This window comes from Salmo trutta, chromosome 2 (genome assembly GCF_901001165.1).
Source record: "Salmo trutta chromosome 2, fSalTru1.1, whole genome shotgun sequence".
Lineage (NCBI taxonomy): Eukaryota > Metazoa > Chordata > Actinopteri > Salmoniformes > Salmonidae > Salmo > Salmo trutta.
In genome coordinates, this window is record NC_042958.1 from 27335142 (window position 1) to 27362560 (window position 27419).

The 27419-nt window shown below is 42.2% G+C and overlaps 1 protein-coding gene across 4 annotated transcripts in view; it reads right to left on the reverse strand.

Moving 5' to 3' along the window:
* Nucleotides 1-27419, reverse strand: part of LOC115153988 (enhancer of polycomb homolog 1) — an 80050-nt gene that overhangs the window by 31704 nt on the left and 20927 nt on the right. For 3 of the 4 annotated variants that reach the window (XM_029699746.1, XM_029699754.1, XM_029699729.1), the window contains 9 exons: nucleotides 14077-14236; nucleotides 13230-13375; nucleotides 12775-12981; nucleotides 12408-12556; nucleotides 10616-10772; nucleotides 9290-9439; nucleotides 8896-8985; nucleotides 8442-8590; nucleotides 1265-1695 (listed from right to left, as the gene is read on the reverse strand). In XM_029699746.1, coding sequence (XP_029555606.1) covers nucleotides 1265-1695; nucleotides 8442-8590; nucleotides 8896-8985; nucleotides 9290-9439; nucleotides 10616-10772; nucleotides 12408-12556; nucleotides 12775-12981; nucleotides 13230-13375; nucleotides 14077-14176 — 1579 coding nt within the window. In that variant the 5' untranslated portion in view covers nucleotides 14177-14236. Of the gene's footprint in view, nucleotides 1-1264; nucleotides 1696-8441; nucleotides 8591-8895; nucleotides 8986-9289; nucleotides 9475-10615; nucleotides 10773-12407; nucleotides 12557-12774; nucleotides 12982-13229; nucleotides 13376-14076; nucleotides 14237-27419 lie in introns of all 4 variants that reach the window. The other variant, XM_029699739.1, reaches the window with a different exon arrangement.

Here is a 27419-nt window from a genome sequence, read left to right on the forward strand (position 1 = left end):
GTGTCTAAATAGCTAGCCCTGTGATGCCGGGCTATCTACTTAGAATATTGCAAAATGTGCTTTCACCAAAAAGCTATTTTAAAATCGGACATATCGAGTGCAAACTTCCGGCGAATTTACTAAATTACTCACGATAAACGTTCACAAAAAGCATAACAATTATTTTAAGAATTATAGATACAGAACTCCTCTATGCACTCGATATGTTCGATTTTAAAATAGCTTTTCGGATGAAGCACATTTTGCAATATTCTAAGTACATAGCCCAGCCATCACGGGCTAGCTATTTAGACACCCACCCAGTTTAGCCTTCACCAAAATCACATTTCCTATAAGAAAAATGGTCTTACCTTTCCTGTTCTTCGTCAGAATGCACTCCCAGGACTTCTACTTCAACAACAAATGTAGGTTTGGTCCCAAATAATCCATCGTTATGTTCCATCAGCGACGTTTTGTTCGTGCGTTCTAGACACTATCAGAATGGTAAATCACGGTCGCACGCATGGCGCAGAACGTGACAAAAAAATTCTAAATATTCCATTACTGTACTTCGAAGCATGTCAACCGCTGTTTAAAATCAATTTTTATGCCATTATTCTCGTAAAAAAGCAATAATATTCCAACCGGGAATCTGCAATTAGCTAAACAGCCGAAGGAAAATACTGCACGGGGTCGAATCGGGCACGCGCCTAATTCCATTGTCCTCTGATGGGCCACTTGGAAAAGGGGATTCTGTGTTTCAGCCTGAGGCTGCCTCGTCATCGTTCAGGTTTTTCCCGGGTTCTGAGAGCCTATTGGAGCCCTAGGAATTGTCACGTTACAGCTAAGATCCTGACTCTTCAATAAACAGAAGCAAGAACAACAACACCTTGTCAGACAGGGTACTTCCTGCATGAAACCTTCAGGTTTTTGCCTGCCATAGGAGTTCTGTTATACTCACAGACACCATTCAAACAGTTTTAGAAACTTTAGGGTGTTTTCTATCCAAACCTGAACAATAATATGCATATTCCAGCTTCTGAGTTGGTGTAGGAGGCAGTTAAAAATGGGCACATATTTTTTCCAAAATTCTCAATACTGCCCCCTAGCCCGTAGAGGTTAAAATGCTGTAAAATAGTCATATGTTTGAGAAATTGAAGTAATAGCATTTCTAAGGTATTTGAACAACGCGCCACAGGATTCCACTGGCTGTTACGTAGGTGGGACGATTTGGTGCCACCTACCCTAGAGAGGTTAAGCACAAAGCAGGAGGAGCACAACTCACCGGTGACGGGTGTAGCTCCTGGGCCAGTGCGGGGTAGGGCGTTAGCTCCACTCCCCAAGAGCCTACTCTGTCCCGAGGACGTACTCCGGGTAAATCCTCTAAATCCTCTGTAGCGTGAAATGTCACCTCCACCCAGGGGGTGATGGGATAGCGTCCGCGGCCTAAAGTGCCTCCAGCGGCCCGACTTAATGTTCAACAGAATCTCACTGAGGTCCACAGATTGTGACGAAGAGGAGGAAGAAGAGGGGTGGTGGTTGTTGGGAGCATTGGTTCGGTCCGAGGTATTGGTGTCTGAGGTACTGGCAGGCGCTGCGCTGCGGAGAGGAGAGCTTGTGGGAGGAGATGAGGCTTGAAGTGGTTCGGTCTCGGGGTCCGAGTCCAGGCTGTGGAAAACACTGTCCAGATCTGTGTGCGCTCTGTCCAGCAAAACCCTGAAACAGAACCAGAGAGACTCGTTACCATCACAGCAACGATAACACCCAGACTGAGTCCCATATGGCACCCTATTCCCTATATAGTGCACTGCTTTTGACCAGGACCCATAAGGCTCTGGTCAAAAATAGAACAACCCTGGACAAAAGTAGTACATTATATAGGGAACGCATGCCGTGGTCAAAAGTATATAAAGAGAACAGGGTTCCATTTGGGATGCATCCACAGCCTCCTGTTCACACAACATGAGATAGTAAGTCGTGGATATATTTAGAGCAGAGGTCTTCACAGATCCACCTGTACCCGAATACCCGAGACCCGAATACCCGAGACCCAGAATTCTAAATGATGTCACAGGTAGGGCTGTGTCGGTCACGAAATTTAGCCAGAGTGTGATTTGACAAGCAAATAACTGTCGGTCCCACGGTAATTGACCAGTAATTAACACAAACACATTTAGCATCTCCTGGTTTCCACACATGGTCTGCATCAGTGGTTTGTAGGCTTTTGGAACATCTGCATAAAAAAAGTATAATAAATACATTAATATAACCTACACCTTCACAATAAATCCATGATTTATTTTAGACATGTCTAAAGAAGCATGATATGAAGAAAATGTGGTCTATTTCAGAAGAACATAGAAAACTCAGTCCTTCAGTTAAGTCCTAATGTGGCTGTGGGCTAGACTAGTTCATTTAGCAAACAAGATTTGCTTAGAATTGTGTGGCAATATTTAATATTATTTTATAGTATAAAGGAAACAATTGAACAAAGCTTAATAAAATATAAATATATCCAAACGATTTGAGCGACTATTCTGTGTTGAGCGGTTAACAAAGAAATAGGTACTCGTATATGCTTAATTTAGTTATTAATGTAACTTTAGTTATTCTACAAACATTGGGCCTTAAGTTTAGATGTTTTATACATTGTAAGGCTACATGATGGTTTGGAAAAAGTCACTTGAAAGGCATGAGCTCTACTTAGTTTTTTGCGCAGGCTGTACACATTTCAGTAGTCTCTCATTCACAATTTGACAAGCACTTGATAATGCCTTGAATTTTAAGGTCGCATCCCCTGTGTGGCAGCAATGCACCCTAAAACAAAAAAAATCTATGCCTTTTGCGGCCCGGAGTGCTGCGCAATCCGAAGTGCCTCTCACTCACATGGCTCTCCATCACATGATCGGGTCTTTCTCACAGGCTACAAGAGAAGACAGACACATCGGGGACGCAACTGCGCTCGTCCTTATCCAATTCTGAGGTGAATATTGAAGATATTGGAAGAAATGTCCACATTTACTTTTTGGTCCGCAAACAAAATGAGTAGGCCTAACCAACAGCAAAAGCACTAGCCTTTGTCAATCTACTATCCCCCATAGTACAAAAGTTGACCTACTCTATTCTGTGCAAGAAATAAATATTCCAAACATAGTCTGCGACAGTTGTGGGGTGCAATAGATCCCAAATTAATACAACCGCTAGCATCCCCAAAAACGTTCTTACGCAATGTGGCTGACGCAACAGATCAGAACGTTTAGCTTAAAATGTAGATAAATCATTAGGCTATTTCTTCACATTGTAAGCGCAGCAATGCGCACATGGCAGCAGGGTATAAGCGCGAATATTCCATTAGCGGGAAAAGACCATTATCAAATGTGACCGCAAATGCAATTATGCATGTAATGCTTTTATTATAAAGGTGCATTTTTATGGTGAAAATGACCTTCCCCAAACTTTAAACTCACACGCTGCTTACGTAGAGTGCCTTGCAAAAGTATTCATCCCCCTTGGCCTTTTTCCTATTTTGTTGCATTACAACCTGTAGTTGAAATTGATTTTTATTTGGATTTCATGTAATGGACATACACAAAATAGTCCAGATTGGTGAAGAGAAAAAAAATACTTGTTTAAAAAAATTATAAAAAAGTGAAAAACAGTGCGTGCTCTTTGCTATGAAGCCCCTAAATAAGATTTGGTGCAACCAATTACCTTCAGAAGTCACATAATTAGTTAGATTGCACACAGGTGGACTTTATTTAAGTGTCACATGACCTGTCACATGAGCTCAGTGTATGTTCTGTTCTGAAGGGCCCCAGAGCCTGCAACATCACTAAGCAAGGGGCACCACCAAGCAAGCTGCACCATGAAGACCAAGGAGCTCTCCAAACAGGTTAGGGACAAAGTTGTGGAGAAGTACTGATCAGGGTTGGGTTATAAAAAAAAATATCAGAAACTTTGAACATCCCAGAGCACCATTAACCTGTTGGTGCTCGGGTGCAGTATTTGCACGGCCGGATAAAAAACGTACCCGATTTAATCTGGTTACAACTCCTGCCCAGTAACTAGAATATGCATATAATTATTGGCTTTGGATAGAAAACACCCTAAAGTTTCTAAAACGGTTTGAATGGTGTCTGTGAGTATAACAGAACTCATTTGGCAGGCCAAAACCTGAGAAGATTCCTTACAGGAAGTGGCCTGTCTGACCATTTCTTGCCCTCCTTGATCATCTCTAACAAAAACAGGGGATCTCCGGCATGACGTGACACTTCCTACGGCTCCCATAGGCTCTCAGAACCCGAGAAAAAGCTGAATGATGTAATTCAAGGCCCAGGCTGAAACACACTAGCGCGTTTGGCAAGTGCTCTATCAGAGGACCATCAGACTGAGGCTCGTGCATGAGGGGATAGCATGCTTTTACTTTCACTCTCTTTGTAATAAAAAACGATTTCCCGGTCGGAATATTATCGCTTTTTTAAGAGAAAAATGGCATAAAAATTGATTTTAAACAGCGGTTGACATGCTTCGAAGTACGGTAATGGAATATTTAGAATTTTTTTGTCACGAAATGCGTCGTGCTCGTAACCCTTATTTACCCTTTCGGATAGTGTCTTGAACGCACGAACAAAACGCCGCTATTTGGATATAACAATGGATTATTTGGGACCAAACCAACATGTGTTATTGAAGTAGAAGTCCTGGGAGTGCATTCTGACGAAGACAGCAAAGGTAATAACATTTTTCTTATAGTAAATCTGACTTTGGTGAAAGCTAAACTTGCTGGGTGTCTAAATAGCTAGCCCTGTGATGCCGGGCTATCTACTTAGAATATTGCAAAATGTGCTTTCACCGAAAAGCTATTTTAAAATCGGACATAGAGTGCATAGAGGAGTTTTGTATCTATAATTCTTAAAATAATTGTTATGTTTTTTGTGAACGTTTATCGTGAGTAATTTAGTAAATTCACCGGAAGTGTTCTGTGGGAATGCTAGTCACATGCTAGTCACTAATGTAAAAAGCTGGTTTTTGATATAAATATGAACTTGATTGAACAGACATGCATGTATTGTATAACATAATGTCCTAAGATTGTCATCTGATGAAGATCAAAGGTTAGTGCTGCATTTAGCTGTGGTTTGGGTTTATGTGACATATGCTAGCTTGAAAAATGGGTGTCTGATTATTTCTGGCTGGGTACTCTGCTGACATAATCTAATGTTTTGCTTTCGTTGTAAAGCCTTTTTGAAATCGGACAGTGTGGTTAGATTAACGAGAGTCTTGTCTTTAAAATGCTGTAAAATAATCATATGTTTGAGAAATTGAAGTAATAGCATTTCTAAGGTATTTGAATAATGCGCCACGGGATTCAACTGGCTGTTGAGTAGGTGGGACAGAGGTTAAATCTATTATTTAAAAAAATGGAAAGAATATGGCACCACAAAACCTGCCAAGAGGACAAGGCAAGGAGGGCATTAATCAGATAGGCAACTAAGAGACCAAAGATAACCCTGAAGGAGCTCCGCAGTGGAGATTGGAGTATCTGTCCATAGGACCACTTTAAGCTGTACACTCCACAGAGCTGGGCTTTACAGAAGAGTGGCCAGAAAAAAGCCATTGCTTAAAGTGTTCGCCAAAAGGCAGATGGGACTCCCCAAACATATGGAAGGCGGCACTCTGGTCAGATGAGACTAAAATGGAGCTTTTTGGCTATCAAGATAAACGCTATGTCTGGCGCAGACCCAACACCTCTCATCACCCCAAGAACACCATCCCCACAGTGAAGCATGGTGGTGGCAGCATCATGCTGTGGGGATGTTTTTCATTGGCAGGTACTGGGAAACTGGTCAGAATTGAAGGAATGATGGATGGTGCTAAATACAGGGAAATTCTTGTGGGAAACCTGCTTCAGTCTTCCAGAGATTTGAGACCGGGACGGAGGTTACCTTCCAGCAGGACAATGATTTTAAGCATACTGCTAAAGCAACACTCGAGTGGTTTAAGAGGAAACATTTAAATGTATTGGAATGGCCTAGTCAAAGCCCAGACCCAATCCAATTGAGAATCTGTGGTATGACTTAAAGATTGCTGAACACCAGCAGAACCCATCGAACTTCAAGGAGCTGGAGCAGTTTTGGCTTTAAGAATGGGCAACAATCCCAGTGGCTAGATGTGCCAAGCTTATAGAGACATATCCCAAGTGACTTGCAGCTGTAATTGCTGCAAAAGGTGACTCTACAATGTATTGACGTTGAGGGAGGTGAATAGTTAGTTATGACTCTTATTTCTTGCTTGTTTCACAATAAAAATATTTTGCATCTTCAAAGTGGTAGGCATGTGTGTATCAAATGATACAACCCCCCCCAAAAAAATCCATGTTAATTCCAGGTTGTAAGGCAACAAAATAGGAAAAATGCCAAGGGGGTGAATACTTTTGCAAGCCACTGTATGCCAGTTAGGCTCTAAACCCCTTGTAAAGCAAATTAAATGTGCTTAAATGGTAAGAAGTTATTCAATCATTTTAGTTGTGATACAAACCTTATTAAAACATATAGGCCTAGGCTAAATGCAGTGTGCGACTGAATTCAAAAAGCCGCGGGAAAAGGCAGTTTCTGGGTATCATTCACAAATGATAATATATAATTCACAAGTGATAGGCTAATATTGTCACCCATCAGACTATTCTTGATTTAATCTTGTCTTTACATATACTAAATAATAGATGTGTGAATTTTATTTAGAATGGACCATTATCATGCACCTGTCTCGAAACAGGGGCAGTGGGAAAAAAATACATGTCATCTATGCACCTAAATAACGAATGGAGAACGCTTTCATGCCAGCCAGGTAGGCTATACTCCTGTTGTAAAGATAAACAATGTGCTTAATATTAGGAAAATTGAGAAATAAATATAGTAGAAATAGGCCTAGCCCATAGAAAGCTGATGGGATCCTCTTTTTAGTAGTGGCCATCACTGTTTTCTCAAGCAATTGCATAGCCTATAGAGATGTTGAACAGCATGAGCTCTCATGAAGTGTTTGATTCCATTTTCATTGACATTTGCATTTATGTCAGTGATTAGAGGGACAGAGTGCTGAGCAGGCAGTTAGCATGTTTGGTAGTCAACTAATGACCATCAGCAGCATTAGAGCTTGGAGAAGCCTAATTACCGTGACTAAATGGTCACATGGAATTTGACTGCCTTCATGACTCGTAACCGCCGGTGTGGTGGTAATACGGTCACCGCAACAGCCCTAGTAACAGCTCTTGGTCAGATCTGATATGATTGTCACGGGTATGTGTAATTTTAACTGACTTGTCCGGAAAGGGCTGTACAGATCCGAATGCGACTGCTGCAGTAGAGAGAGTTATAAATTGTATAATTTATGCTCCTGATCTTGCTTTTCACGAGTGGCACGTGTAGCTTGTTGGCCAATCATAAGTCATCAAAGCGGCAATACAGGTTGACTGACATTGTTACAAAAATCACGCGCACACATCTGTGTGGCCGGAAGGTGTGCGTTATTATTCGTAACGGTCAAATAGCGAGCAACAATGACAAGAAGCTGCCATGAGGGAATCATTTCAGCTTGTTGTATTTTGTTAATGATACCTTGTTTTGACTGATGCCACATCTATGCTAATAAGGCTCAAATTTACTAGCTAGCTAACAACTGTAACAATGTATTTGAGAGACAAGAAGTGCTAATTGTGCAAATGTATCTACGTTTTCAATTAACTCTACTGTAGCGCGAGTCGGCTCGCTCACACACTGAGTGTAAACACAGCACTGTCCCTGCTAGAGCGGTACCTCTACCTTGCGCTTTATCAGCTCTGTTTAATAAAGCAGCTTAAAAAAAATAATATAAATATATATATATATATATATATATACACTGTTTCCCTCAGATCGGACCGGGTCAGGATCCATCCAGGTCTCTACGTACCGGGTCTAGTTATTCTCGGGTCTGTTCGGAATTAATAAAACATTTTTTACGCATATTGGGTCCGGATGGGAAAGCCCCAGGTCCATTTCGGAACAGCCCAACTTTTTAGACCCATGAAGACCTCAAATTCAGAGCCCCGGGCAGGTGGTATAAGCATGATAAAATGTTGCAGCTGTAATTGCATGTCACACTATGAGAGTATTATAGTTCTAGCCTTCCTCAAAGACCTGATAGTTGTTTCCAATCTGTGTGCGCGTGTTGCAGTGAGTGTGTGTCAGAAACTGTCACCACATGCCAACTTAATCTCCTCAATGACATCCAGCACAGAAATAGGATCCCCTGTCAAATGAACAGCTACTACAACAGGCTAGTAGAGCCTCAAGGCGAGATTTGGGATGTGTCCCAAATGGCAACCTATTTCCTATTGACCAGAGCCCAAAAGTAGTGAGCTACATAGGGAATAGGGTGCCATTTGGGATACAGACCTAGGCAGCAGTAAGGGCGTCTGAACTCACCTGCCCCCTCTGCCCGTGCGTCGCCTTGCCAACCCTACGCAGCACCTGGGCACCGTCAGGGACGTGAGGCAGTAGCGGAAGCGAGGGTCGCCCAAACCGCCCCCAGAGGGGCTGACCCACAGCCAGTTACCACTCTGGTCCAGACGAGACTGAGGGAGGGAGAGAGGGACAGAGAGAGAGAGAGCGCGAGGGAGATGGCGAGATGGAATGGGGGAGAGAGAGAGCAATAGAGAGAAGAAAATAGAAAAAGGGTGAAGAGAGAGGGGAGGGAGGAGAGAGAGAAGAGAGACAAAGCGGGAAGGCTCCGTCAGTAAGGCGTTGATGTGGTCAGCAGAGCGTGGAAGAGAAAAAAGCGGCAGCCCTGGCTGGGTGTGTGTGGCTGGCCGAAAGAGCAGCGTATGGGCTATAGATAGAGCAGCGGAGTCACAAGAGCGCAGGCAGCTACTCTACTCACAGCATAGTACTGACAGCCGGCCTTCCTCCGGAACGCAAAGCAGCCATCTGGGTCATTCTCCTCCTCTGCCTCCGAGGAACCTGAATAGATCTAAACAAACACGAGGGGGGGGGATGAGTTACGATAAGAGCCAGAGACAATAACAATGGGGCTGGATACTTAGACAACAGCCATGATTGTAATCACATATCCAACTGCTCCTACCGCTGCTACAACCACAACAAATAGACAGATAAACATTATCACCATCATTATCTGCACCCCAAATGGCAACCTGTTTCCTATACAGTTGCACTACTTCTGACCAGGGCCCATGAAGTGGTGCAGTAAATAGGAAATAGGGTTCCATTTAGGACGCAAACACCACCACCACCGGCGTTATTCATGAGTTTACCTGTGAGAAGGGTTCGTCGTCAGAGCTGGGGAAGTCATACTGGTTGAGGTCCTTGGGGTTGAACACAGAGGGGCCAGAGTGTTGGGGTGCAGAGAGAGGAGGGATCTTAGGCTTCTTCTCGTACTTCCTCTTCGTTCTGACCACATCTGTCTTCTCCGGCAGGAAGGAGAACCATAAAAGGAAAACTGTTACAGAGGTCTACATTATTAAAAGGGATTCAGAGCGTGGCCTAGGTTGGTCTAGCGGTCGAAGCCGCTGCCTCCAGATCACATATACCGCTGCAGCATGGGTTTGAATCCGTCCCACTATTTCAACACACTCCATCCTCCATATTTCCTCACTACCTCTGTCCTATTCAATAAATTAACAAACATATATAGCAAGTCCTATGGAGGATAGAGAGGTGCTACAAAAAGGTATTCCGAGCCCTGTCACATTTCATATGGAGGTGGTGCCATTCAGAAACAGAACAGTGAGTCATTGGTATGCAGATGAGAGGCACGCACCAGATGCTTCTGCCCAGACAGATTGTGCCGCTCCCTGAAGACAGGACCCCCACCAACCCACTGACCACAACACACTCCACCCCTCTCCCTGCCTTCCCAAAGAGCAGACCCCACCCCTCAACCCCTCCCTGAATGAACACACTCCTCCATACCACTAGTAGAGGTTAGTGAACTGAACTCTCATTCAACCCAAGGCCCCAGAGGGAAGAGGTGGGGGGGTTATCATTTAAATCAATGGAAGGAATGAAAGCAAAGTGGGTGTGGACTAGGAGTGTGGAGGGACACAGTTACATCAATAGATGAGGGTGGGGATAAACAATAGGAGAGTCACTCATCGCCCAGCTGGTTGATCGACTGCTCAATAGTCATAATGAGAAGGGTCTGTGTCCCCAATGGCACCCTTAGTTGTGCTAGCTAAATAAGTCACGAGAGCTGTACAATGATTTACTACAGTACCCATAATGCTCTGTGTAACATATCCGGTGTCATCTTAGTAAAGACGTTCCTGAAGCTACCATAATGGTGTCCCATCTCCTTATCAATACAACAGCTAATTACCTCAACTAACCTTTACCCCTGCACATTGACTCGGTACCGGTACCCCCTGTATATAACCTTGTTATTGTTATGTAAATGTATTGTGTTACTTTTAGATTGATTTGATTTTAATTTTACTTTTGTTTATTTAGTAAATATTTTATTAACTCTTGAGCTGCATTGTTGGTTAAGGGCTTGTAAGTAAGCATTTCACTGTAAGGTCTACAACTGTTGTATTCAGCGTATGTGACAAATAAAATGTGATTTGATATGTGTTTCTTACATTAGTTTTGTACTCCTTCATGTCCATGTGGTCTTGGTGGCGGTACTGGTTGCTGTTGGAGAGGGGAATGATGGGTATCGTGTAGACGGGCTTTACCAGAGCCCTCTGGGCCAGGGCCTCTGCCATAACTTCACTGCCGTAATCAGGCATGCCGTTTCTAGGGAGGACACCGAGATAGAGGGTTATTGGAGAAATACTTTTTTAGGTAAAAATGTTGCACAATTAAACTGCAGGAGCATTCAGCAGTGTGCAAGTAGGCCTAACCATGTGTCTTTCATAAGTACTTTTTGTACTTTGCACAGGCAAGTTACTGGATGTGAGCAGGCTACACCATTTCTAAAATCAGAGAAAATACTCAGAAAAGTAGTGAAGGAAGTTGGCCACCTGGGTCTCTGCTATACAAGGGCAAAACATCTTCCATCATAGAACAATACGCCAATCCAACTGTGTGAGTAAAAATAAAACCATCAGGATGCAGACGCTAGCGCAGGGCAGGCTGATAACAGGCGGAAATTGAAATGTCACTACAAATCAAAAGCACTCAAGGAAAGAAGGAAAATCTAAACTCGCAGTGACATCTACTTTCAGATGGAATCTATCCCATTCTGATATGTCATGTTTGGAAATGCGATTCCCAAATGGCAACCTGCATTGCGCACTACTTTTGATCAGGTCCATAGGGCCCTGGTCAAAAGTAGTGCACTTTGCAGGGAATAGGGTGCTATTTGGGACAGAAAGTGCTCCACAAGGGAACAGCAAGCCCCCAAAAAACAAATTAAGAGATATAAATGCAACTAACCAACAATAAGCCCAGCTTATTCTGTTCTGTACTGACAAAACCTTTTTTTTTTTATGGCCAGTGTATTGAGTGAAAGTGAATGAGCTCATTGCTTTGACCTTACTGCACAAATAAGGTGAATTCTAATTGATAATGCATGCAAAAAAGAGCACTGAATGATGCCCCCAATTAACATGAGCAGCAAAGCCTGACTCCATAAAACAAATGCATGGCCTTGGTCTACTCTGCTAATACCCATCATACAGGATTCGTCCCAAATGGCACTCCTCCCTACATCAGGGTTCCCCAACTGGCAGCCCGCAGGTGATTTTATTTGGCACCCCAGGTTTGCTGATCAAAAGACATGACAAAAAAAACTGCAAATCAGCTCCAAGTAATTTTAATTTAGGAAATTTGTTCTCAAGTATTCCCACACAATAAATAGATATGTGATCGTATACAAATGTAAGCAAGGTTTGAAATGATTACGTTTTAGTCAAATATTATATCCGTTTGGGATTCTTGCGGTCAATATTCAGCCCACAAATTATTTGTAATTTTGTTCCTGTCCCCTGACCATCCGCTTACAAAAGAAAATCGACCCGCAGCTGAATTTAGTTGATGATCAGTTCCCTATTATAGTGTACAACTTTTGACCAGGGCCCATAGTGTACTATATAGGGAATAGGGTGCAATTTGGGATGCATCCCCAGCCTGCCCTGACTCCCAAAGGAGGCTCCTTGGGTTAACAAACAGCAGGTTTAAAATCAACCAGACAGGCTACTACCCAAGTCACAGAACCAAAATGGCAGGTGTGTAATCAGCCTGAAAACTAACAGCTGCAGAAAGTCATTAACCTGCAAGCACAGAGAAAGCAACTGTTTCCTTTGATTTGGGGGACCAATCATTTATACCCACAGCAAATAGCATTCTAAAGCCTAGATAGTAACAGACAAATAAAGTTGTTCAAGGTCCAAAACCAGAGATAAAACAAGCTTTGAAGGGCTTTCTCACCTCTTCTCTACGATCTCCAGGGTGAGGTGTAGCAGCTCCCGCTTGCTCTTCTCCCTCCTCTTGATCATCTCCAGGATGGTGACGGCTCGGCTCAGGTCCCTCCGCAGCTTCAGCATCTTCTCATACCCAGCCTCGTCGTTCTTACGGTTCTAAAGATCGATTTACGGAGGCGCATGTAAGTAAACAACATTCTCTCCTTACTATACTTCGTAGGCCAGTTTCCTGGACCCAGATTTCTTGAACTAAAATGTATGCCCAATGCAGGCCCTAGGAAACTAGCTCTAGGTTACAGCTAAATCCAGAATTGTGTCTGGGTGACGGCTGGGTCTTTAAAGACCCTGTTGTGGGAACTGGCCTCCAGCCTCACCTTTCTGGTCTGCATCTTCTCGGTCCTCCTGCGGAAGGCCACGTAGGGGTCTGAGGTGCTGGATCCGTCTCTCTTCTCCTGCTTCACAGTAGGGATGAGCGAGCCACTCTTACAGTTTTTTCGCTTCCTCGTCCAGTAGTCAAACACCTCCTTGATCAACTCGTCATCCTCCTTCAGCAGCAGCTTGGCCTCCTGCAGGCTCACCAGCTGAGGCAACACACATTTAGTCAAACTGTTCTTTCTAGTACTCAATAAACCACCTAGACTAATCATGAACACCTACAGCAAACAAAAGTGCTTCCCAAAATTCTCCTTAAGTACCCCTAGCCATTCCACTTATTTGACCAAATAGGCAGAACGGCTTGGGGTACACAAGAAGAGGTTTGAGAAACACTGGCCTATGTCCTAACACTGGCCTAAGAAATGCCTTGAGCATTGTGGTGTGGTTAAAGTACCTGTGTGCCACTGCCTTTCTCCAGGCGGTCAATCATCTCCTCAAATTGCAGAGAGGTGATCTCCATCTTCTTCTTCAGCTTATTCACAAACGCCTCGTCCTCTGAATCCAGGTCGTAGTCCGGCTGCTCTGTATCCAAACTGAAAGCTGTGATAGAGAACACAAGTTGAAGTAAGAAATAACACCAACACGTCGCAGTACTTTTAAAGTGCTTGTCAAATGGCACCCTATTCCCAATATAGTGCACTACCTTTGACCAGAGAGCTAAGGGCCCTGGTCAAAAGTAGTGTACTTTAAAGTGAATAGGTGTTACAGAAAGATGATAAATGGGAATTCTGATAAAAACACGTCTCTGTTTTTTTGCCCACAATCAGCAGCGTAATGCTGCCAACTCCAGAAATACGCTAAGCTTGCAAAAAGCCTGCCCTCCCTTTGCAAACTGGGGCTGAGAGGGGGTCCCCTGGGCTTACTGAGTATCCAGACAGACAGAGTGCCCCACTCTCCCCCGCCGCAGCCTGCGTGAGTGTGTGTGTGTGAGTGAGTGAGGTGTGCTCAAATGCTTTCAGACAGCAGGACACGTCTGAGATCACACTGCTGCTATTAGAGACACCCCAGGGGCTGACACAATCACTTAAACATACCTCAGACAGAGCACACACACGCAGCAGCATGAAAACACAAACAAACTGCAGTATGTGCACACACACACACAGGAAAACCAGCAGACACCAGGCACACTCAAGACAAACATCTGCCGACTGACTGCAGACAGAGCTAACAGACAGAGGCAGACAGACACACAGGAGAAAAACAGACACACAGGTTACATGAATAGTAATAGTCCTCACGCTGTATGTGAATGAGCTGCTTTGGCATCTTGAAGTCCCCGGGGTAGAGGGACTCGTAGTAGGCGATGTTGCTCCCTGCTTCGGGGACGGGGATGACCATGTTGTCCCGTTTCTCCCCGTACACCTGCTGTGCAGAGATGGCCCGCTGGAGATGGTGCTCCTGTGGGCCAGGAATATAACAAAGGAGAGGTCATAGATTGTCATTATGCCTACATCATCAACAGTGCTTTGGTGAGGTGCAATGACATACACAAGGAAAACATTAAACAAGGTTAGTCTGGAGGCCAGCTACATTAACATCATCGCTTTGGTGAAATGTAAACCACATAACACACTGACCGACACCTTTAAAAACAGGAGTTTGCGCTTTTATGTGAAATGTATCAACCATGGAGCAGTCTTACTGTGTAGCAGGGCTCCAGACTGACCATTTAGTCGCATTTTCCGACCATTTGACTTGGCTGTGCGAGTAAAAACATTTATTGGTCGCATCATTACAAGTTGCAAATTCTAGCTGGTCACCACACCAAAAAACGTCCCGTTTTTGGGAGGCTAAAAGCATAATTTGGTTAAACGGTACATCTTAATTAAAGTGCATTGATTCCTGCTATGAAAGTGCCTGACTTGCCCATTTTACCAAGGCCGGCTGCTGTGGCTGACACACTCTTTCCCTCCACCTGTGCCCTCTACTTAGCCTACGACTGGAAGGGTTAGGACATTCAATTTGCTGTTAGATTAATCAATTACAGGGCTACCTATCAGCAATATTTACAGTTAGCAATCTCTGTGTTTTTAGTTTCTACACCCTAAGTTGGTGAATTAGCCCCCAAATTAGCCTATAAGCTTGTGCACAAAAACTTGTAGGCAAAAGGTTACCTATTCAGCAAAAAAAAAATAGTTACATTCTGGAGCCCTATTTTGACAGTAAACTATAGCAACAATAGCCTTATTGTCAACCCAGAATGCATGACCATCACTGATTTATGTTGCACATTAAAATTACTTCATGCATCCATGCTTTGATGAATTTTTTTATTTACTTAATATACCATATCCGTAGTCTATTTTATTTTAAGCACTGCGGCTACTAGGGGTGTGAATGTTTAAACGGGATCATTAACATTAATAAAAATGTTTTGTTCTTTTTCCCACAATTAAAAAAGCCTGTATTGATTACCCTTTTCAGACATAATGGAATGTGGCCCCTTGAAAGCGCCTCGGCTACAGCATGTTTGCCTGTTAGGGTAGGCTACACTACGGCTTTTAAAAAAAGCTCACACGAAACCCTCTGGATTTTTACGGGCATTTTACTTGTGTGTAAAGGAATGCAGCAGAAGACTAACATCCATCACTAGGTGACCAAAACTGTCAATCAAATAAACTTCAGCTGCTGCATGCAGCCTGCCTGCGCGCAGACCACTCTACTAAAAAAAGTAATTTAAAGTTTGTTAAATACCATGACTTACCAAGATATTTAATAGAAAAAAAACATTAGCTACTCTACCATAAAAATCAGCATAAAAAAATAGCAGCACATCAACCAACAACGTATACTGCTGTCAGGGAAACAATACCGAACATTCTATGCCAGAGCAGAATTGTCCTGTCTGAAAAAGGTAGGGACGCTTCTGACGCGGCACTTTTTTTCTACATCTGAAAAGTGTTAGCAATTGTCGTTATCGACATATTACTGTAGCTGCGTTGTCTCTGTAAAGGGTTGTGGTAGATACAACTCCATTGCACAGGCCCTAGCGGTTACACATATGTAATAGGACACTTATTCTGCATTGTGAATTGACATGGAAGTTTATTTAAAAAAAAAAAAATGTTTAATTGTGATTTAACGGAACCCGCCCCCCCCCAAAAAAATGGCAGTTTAAATGTTATGCAAAATTTAAATTAGTCAGATCCCTAGTGGCTACTAATTTATTCTATTGCGTATGCCGTGACAATTTTGGTGCCACCAAATCATGGGCTAGTGCCAATTGAAAAAGTTAAAGGCAGGGGAAAACCGTTAGTCTGGAGCCTGGAGTGTAAGCTAACCCTGTGTTACACAATCCGATCCTTAGGCCATTCCACATAGGCTAACAATGTTATAGCCCTGGCTCCATCTAGCAGTAGGTCCAGTGTCCCCATCTGAAGTCACATCCACATTGCAGGTTTCTAAAATATGCTTCAAACAGTTCTACATTAATGTGGACGCTACCATGATTACAGATAATCCTGAAAGAAACGTGAATATTGATGAGTGAGAAAGTTAGAGGCATTTACATCATATCCCCCAGAAAGGCTAAGCTCCCGTTATCGTGAGAGGTTAACATGTCTCGGGGGTATGATATTTGTGCATCTAACTTTCTCACTCATTCAGGACTATCCATAATCATGGTAGCATCCACATTAATGTAGACGTGTTTCGAAACATATTCTATCTACAATAAAAGGGGTTCCAAAATGACAATTTCTATTGTGCACAAAATAATCTGAAACCACCAAAACAAACTGCAAAATGCATCCAACAAGTTTGTAAAGTCACAACCTTGATATAATCATTGCGTACTAGGAATATGGGACCAAACCCTAAACTTGACTACTTTAATACACAAGTGAATTTGTCCCAATACTTTTGGTTCCCTAAAATGGAGGGGCCTATGTACAAAAGTGCTGTAATTTCTAAACGGTCACCCGATATGGAAACTACCCACAAATTTAAGATGAATCTGCACTTTCACCTCGGTCATGGTATCATTTCAAATCCAAAGTGCTGGGGTAGAGCCAAAACAACAAATGCGTCACTGTCCCAATACTTTGAGCTCACTATGTGTGGCAATTTAGCAATTAGGATTTGTTATCTGTAATGGTTATGATAGATTAGGCATTGTTACGCACTGTTGGCATAGACTTAGATAAATGCGTACATATTTTTCCAGTGGGGGCCTTGTGCTCTAAAACTTGATTTTTTTCGCCATTCGAGTACTCTATTTTTATGCCCATCCCTAGAATTCATGAGCAATTATCCAAATAAACCATATTATATCAATAAAAAATAAACTACCATCACAATATGTCCTATTGACTGACTCTAGCCTTTGGCTTCATGAGAGCCAACATACCAACCTGCATCCCACTGCTGGCTTGCCTCTGAAGCTAAGCAGGGTTGGTCCTGGTTGGTCCATGGATGAGAGACCAAATGCTGTTGGAAGTGGTGTTGGAGGGCCAGTAGAAGGCACTCTTTCCTCTGGTCTAAAACAAATATCGAAAATGTCCCAGGGCAGTGATTGGGGACATTGCCCCGTGTAGGGTGCAGTCTTTCGGATGGGACGTAAAACGGGTTTCCTGACTCTCTGTGGTCACTAAAGATCCTTTATCGTAAGAGTAGGAGTGTCCTGGCTCAATTCCCAAATCTGACCATGGCCACCTAATAATCCCTAGCTTCCAATTGGCTGATTCATCCCCCCCTCTCCCCTGTAACTATACCCCATGTCGTTGTTGTAAATTACAATGTATTCTCAGTTAATTTACCTGGTCAAATCAAAGGGATGAAGAGAGCAGATTGGCTATACAAGCAAACTGTGACTGCCTGTGCTCTGGTTAACTATGATAACATTTCACACCGAGTAGGCATGTCCAATTCACAGGGGAAAGCCATCACTGAGAGTTTACATAACGACCATAGGGATTGACATTAGGCGCTCTAGGTCACTTGCCCATTGTTTTTACTTGCCCGAAGATTATAATCAGGCAACCAGGCTAGATTAATGTCACTCACTAGACCAAATGTGTATATGGCTTAGCACATGGTGTGGCCAATTACCTTAACGGTTTAGACAGAGGAAGCAGAATCAACAATACGTGTCTAACAGTTAGCCTAAACAAATCTCTTCAATACATGAATTGGCAAGGTTCCATCCAACAGGACAGAGCAACATTAACTTCAAGAGGTAACGTAGCACCACCATCAATGCACATCATTTAGGCTAACCAAGTGACATACCAATGATTCAGCAACAAACAGCCTTCTGCTTGCTGCCAAAACCAGTTAATGTTGTTAATCTCTTAGAACAAATGATGTACATCGGCGCAAGACGAGAAGCTAGTATCTGAAGTAAGTCTACAAACAGACCGGTCTTGGGCCTTCCTTCTCTCAGTTGAAGCAAATCTTGACGCAACACCCAGCTCACATTTTCTTCAATGCGAGGAAACACAATTTACATCATGTTCTATGATGATAATGGCTAACCCAAGCAATACTTTGAGGTGTATTAACTAGGAAGCAAACGGGCCAGAAACAGGGAGGGACCTTCCTGAATTTGTCCTACAAGAAACAATGTGCACTAATGAACACATTGGGCAGGGTGAGATCTTGCATAAGGAACCAATTAGAAACAGGCCAGAGCCAGACTTCCCTTCTCTGGAGAACGTCAGGCTGTGACCGACTCTAGCCTGAACCACAGGGAAAGCATCAAGATAAGACTAAGATCGAAACCTACTACGCCGGCTCTGACGCTCGACGGATGTGCCAAGGCTTGCAAACTATCAGATTACAAAAGGGAAACCTAGCCGAGAGCTGCCCAGCGACAAGAGCCTACCAGACGAGCTAAATGCCTTCTATGCTTGCTTTGAGAAAAGCAACAGCACACCAATGGTGGAACCAGTTTACCCCTGAAACTAGGACTGCAGAGTCCCTGCCCATCTTCTGAAAACATCTGAAACCCTATATAGGTTCAGCACTTTTGTGAAACAGCACAGTTAAAATATATGGCAAATAGAACTGGATGGTCTTGAGAGATAGATGGGCGGGGTTGAGGGTAGCTGAAGGATGGCATTAAAAAAAACAAAAGCTAACTATTGTGTCCATGAAATGTATATAGTATGTATAAGCTGGCAGTAGAAACATAAGTTTTGTCTACTAGTTTACTCCAATTAGGGGAGGGGTTGGTAGGGTTAGGGGAAAATAAAAGGACAATAAAATATCTACACACACACAGAGTATTCAGAACCCTTCACTTTTTCCACATTTTGTTACATTTCAGCCTTATTCTAAAATGGATCAATCTACACAAAATACCCCATAATGACAAAGCAAAAAACAGGTTTAGACATTTTTCGCAAATATATAAAAAAAACAATCACAAATAGCTTATTTACATGACAATTCAGACCCTTTGCTTTGATACTCGAAATTGAGCTCCGGTGCACCGTGTTTCCATTGATCATCCTTAAGATGTTTCTACAACTTGATTTGGAAAGGCAACACCGGTCTACATAAGGTCCCACAGTTGACAGTGCATGTCAGAACAAAAACCAAGCCATGAGGTCGAAGGAACTGTCCGTAGAGCTCCGAGACAGGATTGTGTCGAGGCACAGATCTGGGGAAGGATACCAAAAACATTTTGCAGCAATGGAGGTCCCCAAGAACACAGCGCCCTCCATCATTCTTAAACAGAATTAGTTTGGAACCACCAAGACTCTTCCTAGAGCTGGCCGCCTGCCAAACTGAGCAATCTGGGGAGGGGGGGGGGCACCTTGGTCAGGGAGGTGACTAAACTAGAGATATAATTTGTTTTGCATGATCTGCATCTCAATCCACCACATCTAACTACGTCGGCCTTCTGCATCTGCAGAGGGGGCCGAGCTACAGTGGTGTTTGTCAGACCATGATACATCCCCCCAAAAAATTAATGTTTTATTCTTATTTTTTTTTAAATCAGCCTTCTCATGAAAACATCTGTAGCATTCAAATGGTTTGTCCTAAAAACTATTATGACCACTATGGAGACTCAGGAACGAACACGATGGTGTTCTCCGTTTCGCTCTACGACCCCCACGTGTCACAGGACTCATCTGAAGGTAACCCATACAAACAAATGGAGGTAGTTTAGTGCCAACAAAAATAAGGGGTTAAATGTGTGCCCAGAAAAATATTAATATTTGCTGATCTTTCTTACAGCTTCCAGATATAGGACAGCCACTTCAAAACATTTGGCAGAAAATGCATTATTATTTTATTTTTTTTTACGTCATTTATGAATGTGTTATTCAATGCGTTTCTATGGACTACAGTAGTAAAGGCCAAATTCAATTATAATTTTTTTTTATACCTAAACGAGTCCTGAAATCCTAAATCAAATTGCTAAATGATGCATGGTATGACCATCTTAAAACAATTCTATATGTTAGCTTAGTACCCTGCCCCCCTACCCCACTTAGACTTTTAGAGGTTAACCTGTCTCCTCCGCTTCATCTACACTGAATCTAGATTAGAGGTCGACCAATTATGATTTTTCAACACCGATGCCGATTATTGGAGGGCCAAAAAAAAGCCGCAACCGATTAATCTGCCGATTATTTTATTTATTTATTTGTAATAATGACAATTACAACAATACTGAATGAACACTTATTTTTACTTAATATAATACATCAATAAAATCAATTTAGCCTCAAATAAATATTGAAACATGTTCAATTTGGTTTAAAAAATGCAAAAACAAAGTGTTGGAGAAGAAAGTAAAAGTGCTATATGTGCCATGCAAAAAAGCTAACGTTTAAGTTCCTTGTTCAGAACATATGAAAGCTGGCGGTTCCTTTTAACATGAGTCTTCAATATTCCCAGATAAGACGTTTTAGGTTGTAGTTATTATAGGACTATTTCTCTCTATACCATTTGTATTTCATATACCTTTGACTATTGGATGTTCTTATAGGCACTTTAGTATTGCCAGTGTAACAGTATAGCTTCCGTCCCTCTCCTCGCTCCTACCTGGGCTCGAACCAGGAAAACATCGACAACAGCCACCCTCGAAGCAGCTTTACAACTACTCCAAGTCTCAGAGCGAGTGACGTTTGAAACACTATTAGCGCGCACCCCGCTAACTAGCTAGCCATTTCACATTGGTTACACCAGCCTAATCTTGGGAGTTGATAGGCTTGAAGTCATAAACAGCGCAATGCTTGAAGCATTGCGAAGAGCTACTGGCAAAACGCACGAAAGTGCTGTTTGAATGAATGGTTACGAGCCTGCTGGTGCCTACCACCGCTCAGTCAGACTGCTCTATCAAATCATAGACTTAATTATAATATAATAAACACACAGAAATACGAGCGTTAGGTCATTAATATGGTCGAATCCGGAAACTCTAAAACAAAAAGTTTTTCCATTCAGTGAAATACGGAACCGTTCCGTATTTTATCTAACGGGTGGCATCCTTAACTTGTTAGGGCTAGGGGGCAGTATTTACACCGCCGGATAAAAAACGTACCCGATTTAATCTGGTTACCACTCCTACCCAGTAACTAGAATATGCATATACTTAGAAAACACCCTAAAGTTTCTAAAACTGTTTGAATGGTGTCTGTGAGTATAACAGAACTCATATGGCAGGCAAAAACCTGAGAGATTCCTTTACAGGAAGTGGCCTGTCTGACCATTTGTTGTCCTTCTGTTGCATCTCTATCGAAAATACAGCATCTGTGCTGTAACGTGACACTTTCTAAGGCTTCCATTGGCTCTCTAAAGCCAGCAGAAAGTGGAATGGGGTGTCTGCTGTCTCTGGGCAAAGTACAGCAGCAGAGTTTGTGAGTGGTCAGCCTGGGGACAGTGAGACTGAGATGCGCGTTCACGAGACTTCTCCATGTTTTTCTTTCTCTCTCTGAATGAATACAACGTTGCCCGGTTGGAATATTATCGCTATTTTACAAGAAAAGTAGCATAAAAATTGATTTTAAACAGCGTTTGACATGCTTCTAAGTACGGTAATGGAATATTTAGAAATGTTTTGTCACGAAATGCACTCGCGCGTTACCCTTCGGATAGTGACCTGAACGCGCGAACAAAATGGCGGTACTTGGATATAACTATGGATTATTTGGAACAAAAACATGTTGTTTAAGTAGAAGTCCTGGGAGTGCATTCTGACGAAGAACAGCAAAGATAATCCAATTTTTCTAATAGTAATTCTGAGTTTAGGTTGTCCCAATCTTGGTGGGTGTCAAATTAGCTAGCCGTGATGGCCGAGCTATGTACTCAGAATATTGCAAAATGTGCTTTCGCCAAAAAGCTATTTTAAAATCTGACACCGCGCTTGCATAAAGCAGTTCTTTATAATTCTTAAAATAATTGCATATTTTGTCAACGTTTATCATGAGTAATTTAGTAAATTCACCGGATGTTTTCGGTGGGTATGCTAGTTCTGAACATCACATGCTAATGTAAAATGCTGGTTTTTGATATAAATATGAACTTGATTGAACAAAACATGCATGTATCGTTTAACATAATGTCCTAGGAGTGTCATCTGATGAAGATCAAAGGTTAGTGCTGCATTTAGCTGTGTTTTGGGTATTTGTGATGCATGCTAGTTGCTTGGAAATGGCTGTGGTTATTTGTGTCTAAGTACTCTCCTAACATAATCTAATGTTTTGCTTTCGCTGTAAAGCCTTATGGAAATCGGACAACGTGGTTCGATTCAGGAGAAGTGTATCTATAAAATGGTGTAAAATAGTCCTGTGTTTGAGAACTTTGAATTATGACATTTTGTGGTTTTAAATTTGGCGCTCTGATTTTTCACTGGCTGTTGAATAGTCCCCTAGAGAGGTTAAAGCTTGGTTGCTAATGGGTCTTCCAAATGGACAATGATCCCAAGCATACTTCCAAAGTTGTGGCAAAATGGCTTAAGGACAACAAAGTGAAGGTATTGGAGTGGCCATCACAAAGCCCTGACCTCAATCCCATAGAAAATTTGTTGGCAGAACTGAAAAAGTGTGTGCGAGCAAGGAGGCCTACAAACATGACTCAGGAACACCAGCTCTGTCAGGAGGAATGGGCCAAAATTCACCCAACTTATTGTGGGAAGCTTGTGGAAGGCTACCCGAAACATTTGATCCAAGTTAAACAATTTAAAGGCAATACTAACAAATACTAATTGAGTGTATGTAAACTTCTGACCCACTGGGAATGTGATGTAAAAAAACAAATGCTGAAATCAATCAATCATTCTCTACTATTATTCCGACATTTCACATTCTTAAAATAAAGTGGTGATCCTAACTGACCTAAGACAGGGAATTTTTACTGGGATTAAATGTCAGGAATTGTTAAAAACTCAGTTTAAATGTATTTGGCTAAGGTGTATGTAAACTTGTGACTTCAACTGTACCTACAGTAGAAAAAAAGCGAAGGATCGTATTCCTAATGATGCCAACTTCATTACGCCACTCCCTAAAATGTAACAAATTACTCATCTGCGCTAATTACACTTACTGGAGTATTGCCAACCTTTGTTTAACCAGGGAAAGAGCTGAGAGTTTACACTTCCTCTTCTAATTATGTGGGGCTCCTGGGCTGCCAATTTGCCTTGGAAAGGATCCCTGGGCAAGAAGAGCTTGAAGACCCCTATCGTAGCAGTATTAGCTAAGGCAGGTATAACCTGTAGCGTGGATGGTGACAAAGAGAGAAGGACCCTGATAGGAAAGTCCATGATAGCTATGATACAGAAACCTTGCTACAAGAATCAGCATGCTTGCCTCAGCGCCAGTCTGTTTGTGCCATCATGCCAACTCCTTCTCAATCTTGGTCATGCAAAACAGAGTTGGCATTGACAAGAGTAGAAACCTCTGGAACCAGGCTAGTACTACACGACCCTACTGCCATTAAACTACCTGAGAGACAGCTATGCCACACGCCTAAAACAGAAATAAAACAGAATGTCACGTAGCCTATTTTCACAGCTGATTCATTCCAATGATTTAATGATCCCTTGATGCACAGGAGGTGACTCCAATAAAAGTTGCCTTGACAACCAAAGTGTGGCCTCCAGCAGGTGTTCAGACTTAAGCTGATTACATGGGTCCTGGTCCAAATTAGTGGATTATATAGGGACTAAGGGTGCCATTTGTGACACACACGATGACTCCAAGCCAGTCTTCTCAGTCAGAGCGGTATAATCAAAGGTAGAGGTAGGCTTACATTCAATTCAATTACAACTTTCCTCATTTAGTTGATTGTTCGGTCGATAGGCTGTTGGTTGACCGAGAATTTTTTAGTCGAGCTGTTGCGAAAAAAATATATAAATTGTGGCACATCTTGACTGACACCCGTCTAAGTGGACTAATCCATTGCAGAGGCCTTGGGCATGGCACACCAGTATAATTTTTGTACATTTACATTTTAGTCATTTAGCAGACGCTCTTATCCAGAGCGACTTACAGTAGTGAATGCATACATTTCATACATTTTTCCCGTACTGGTCCCCCGTGGGAATTGAACCCACAACCCTGGCGTTACAAACACCATGCTCTACCAACAGCCACACGGGACCTATAATTTACTGTTAATTCCCAATCTACAATGCTTGTTTGGTTACTGTAATGTCTTAATGCATTCAATATATTATTACAGTCTTTTAAAGTTCATTGTCAAAGTGGACATGTTTGCAGAGCACACAACCTAGGCAACACTTGTGAAAATTGTATTTATTTCATTCCATTTATTGGAGTCACCTCCTGTGCATTCATTGGAATGAATCAGCTGTGAAAATAGGCTGTGACATTCTGTTTTATTTCTGTTTTAGGAGTGTGGCATAGCTGTCTCTCAGGTAGTTTTTACACGGCCGGATAAAAAAACGTACCCGATTTAATCTGGTTACGACTCCTGCCCAGTAACTAGAATATGCATATAATTATTGGCTTTGGATAGAAAACACCCTAAAGATTCTAAAACTGTTTGAATGGTGTCTGTGTATAACAGAACTCATATGGCAGGCAAAAACCTGAGAAGATTTCATGCAGGAAGTGGCCTGTCTGACAAGGTGTTGTTGTTCTTGCCTCTGTTTATTGAAGACTCAGGATCTTAGCTGTAACGTGACACTTCCTACGGCTCCCATAGGCTCGCAGAGCCCGGGAAAAAGCTGAACGATATCGAGGCAGCCTCTGGCTGAAACACATTATCGCCTTTGCCAAGTGGCCGATCAGAGGACAAAGGGCTGGAGGCGCGTGCCCGAGTCGACCCCATGCTGTATTTTCTTTCGTCTGTTTACCTAATTGCAGATTCCCGGTCGGAATATTATCGCTTTTTTACGAGAAAAATGGCATAAAAATTGATTTTAAACAGCGGTTGACATGCTTCGAAGTACGGTAATGAAATATTTAGAAATCTTTTGTCACGAAATGCGCCGTGCGCGTGACCCTTATTGACCATTCGGATAGTGTCTTGAACGCACAAACAAAACGCAGCTGTTGGAACATAACTATGGATTATTTGGGACCAAACCAACATTTGTTATTGAAGTAGAAGTCCTGGGAGTGCATTCTGACGAAGAACAGGAAAGGTAATCAAACTTTTGTAATAGTAAATCGGAGTTTGGTGAAGGCTAAACTTGCTGGGTGTCTAAATAGCTAGCCCTGTGATGCCGGGCTATCTACTTAGAATATTGCAAAATGTGCTTTCACCGAAAAGCTATTTTAAAATCGGACATATCGAGTGCAGAGGAGTTCTGTATCTATAATTCTTAAAATAATTGTTATGCTTTTTGTGAACGTTTATCGTGAGTAATTTAGTAAATTGTTAGTAAATTCGCCGGACGTTTGCGGGGGGTATGCTAGTTCTGAACGTCGCATGCTAATGTAAAAAGCTGGTTTTTGATATAAATATATACTTGATTGAACAAAACATGCATGTATTGTATAACATAATGTCCTAGGTGTGTCATCTGATGAAGATCATCAAAGGTTAGTGCTGCATTTAGCTGTCTTCTGGGTTTTTGTGACATTATATGCTAGCTTGAAAAATGGGTGTCTGATTATTTCTGGCTGGGTACTCTGCTGACATAATCTAATGTTTTGCTTTCGTTGTAAAAGCCTTTTTGAAATCGGACAGTGTGGTTAGATTAACGAGAGTCTTGTCTTTAAAATACTGTAAAATAGTCATATGTTTGAGAAATTGAAGTAATAGCATTTCTAAGGTATTTGAATATCGCGCCACAGGATTCAACAGGCTGTTACGTAGGTGGGACGATTTGGTGCCACCTGCCCTAGAGAGGTTAATGGCAGTAGGGTCGTGTAGTACTAGCCTGGTTCCAGAGGTTTCTACTCTTGTCAATGCCAACTCTGTTTTGCATGACCAAGATTGAGAAGGAGTTGCCATGATGGCACAAGTGGTCAATTTATTAATTATTTTGTTTGGAGTGCTCCGGTCAATGTTGAGTAAGTACACGCACCTGATTACGCATAAAAGTAGGCCTAGGCTACCTGGCCTGCACGGCAATTATTTTTTTAACCTTTATTTAACAAGGCAAGTCCATTAACCTGTCTGGGCTAGGGGGCAGTATTGAGAATTTTGGAAAAATATGTTCCCATTTTTAACTGCCTCCTACACCAACTCAGAAGCTAGAATATGCATATTATTGTTCAGGTTTGGATAGAAAACACTCTGAATTTTCTAAAACTGTTTGAATGGTGTCTGTGAGTATAACAGAACTCCTATGGCAGGCAAAAACCTGACAAGGTTTCAAGCAGGAAGTACCCTGTCTGACAAGGAGTCGTGCGTCTTGCATCTTTTTATTGAAAAGTAAGGATCTTAGCTGTAACGTGACAATTCCCAGGGCTCCAATAGGCTCTCAGAGCCCGCGAAATAACTGAAGGTTTACGAGGGAGCCTCAGGTTGAAACATATTATCGCCTTTTGTAAGTGGATGCTCCGAGGACCTTTCAATGATGCGCGTGCATGAGTCGCTTCTGAGGAGAAATTTTATTCGGCTGTTTAGGCTCAATGCATACTCCCGGTCGGAATATTATCACTTCTCTACGACATAAATGGCATAAAAATTGGTTTTAAACAGCGGTTGACATGCTTCGAAGTACGGTAATGGAATATTTAGACATTTTTGACACGCCAATGCGCCATGCGCGAAACCGGGAAGAAGCATTCTAGAACTCACGAACAAAACGTCGCTGTTTGGATATAACGATGGATTATTTGGGACCAAACCAACATTTGTTATTGAAGTAGAAGTCCTGGCAGTGTATTCTGATGAAGAACAAGCAAGGTAAGAACATTTTTCTTATAGGAAATGTGATTTTGGTGGATGCTGACCTGGGTGGGTATCTAAATAGCTAGCCCTGTAATGCCGGGCTATGTACTTAGATTATTGCAAAATGTGCTTCATCCGAAAAGCTATTTTAAAATCGGACATATCGAGTGCATAGAGGAGTAATGTATCTATAATTCTTAAAATAATTGTTATGCTTTTTGTGAACGTTTATCGTGAGTAATTTAGCAAACTGTTAGTAAATTCAACGGAAGTTTGCCGGGGGTTATGCGTTTTCTGAACGTCACATGCTAATGCAAAA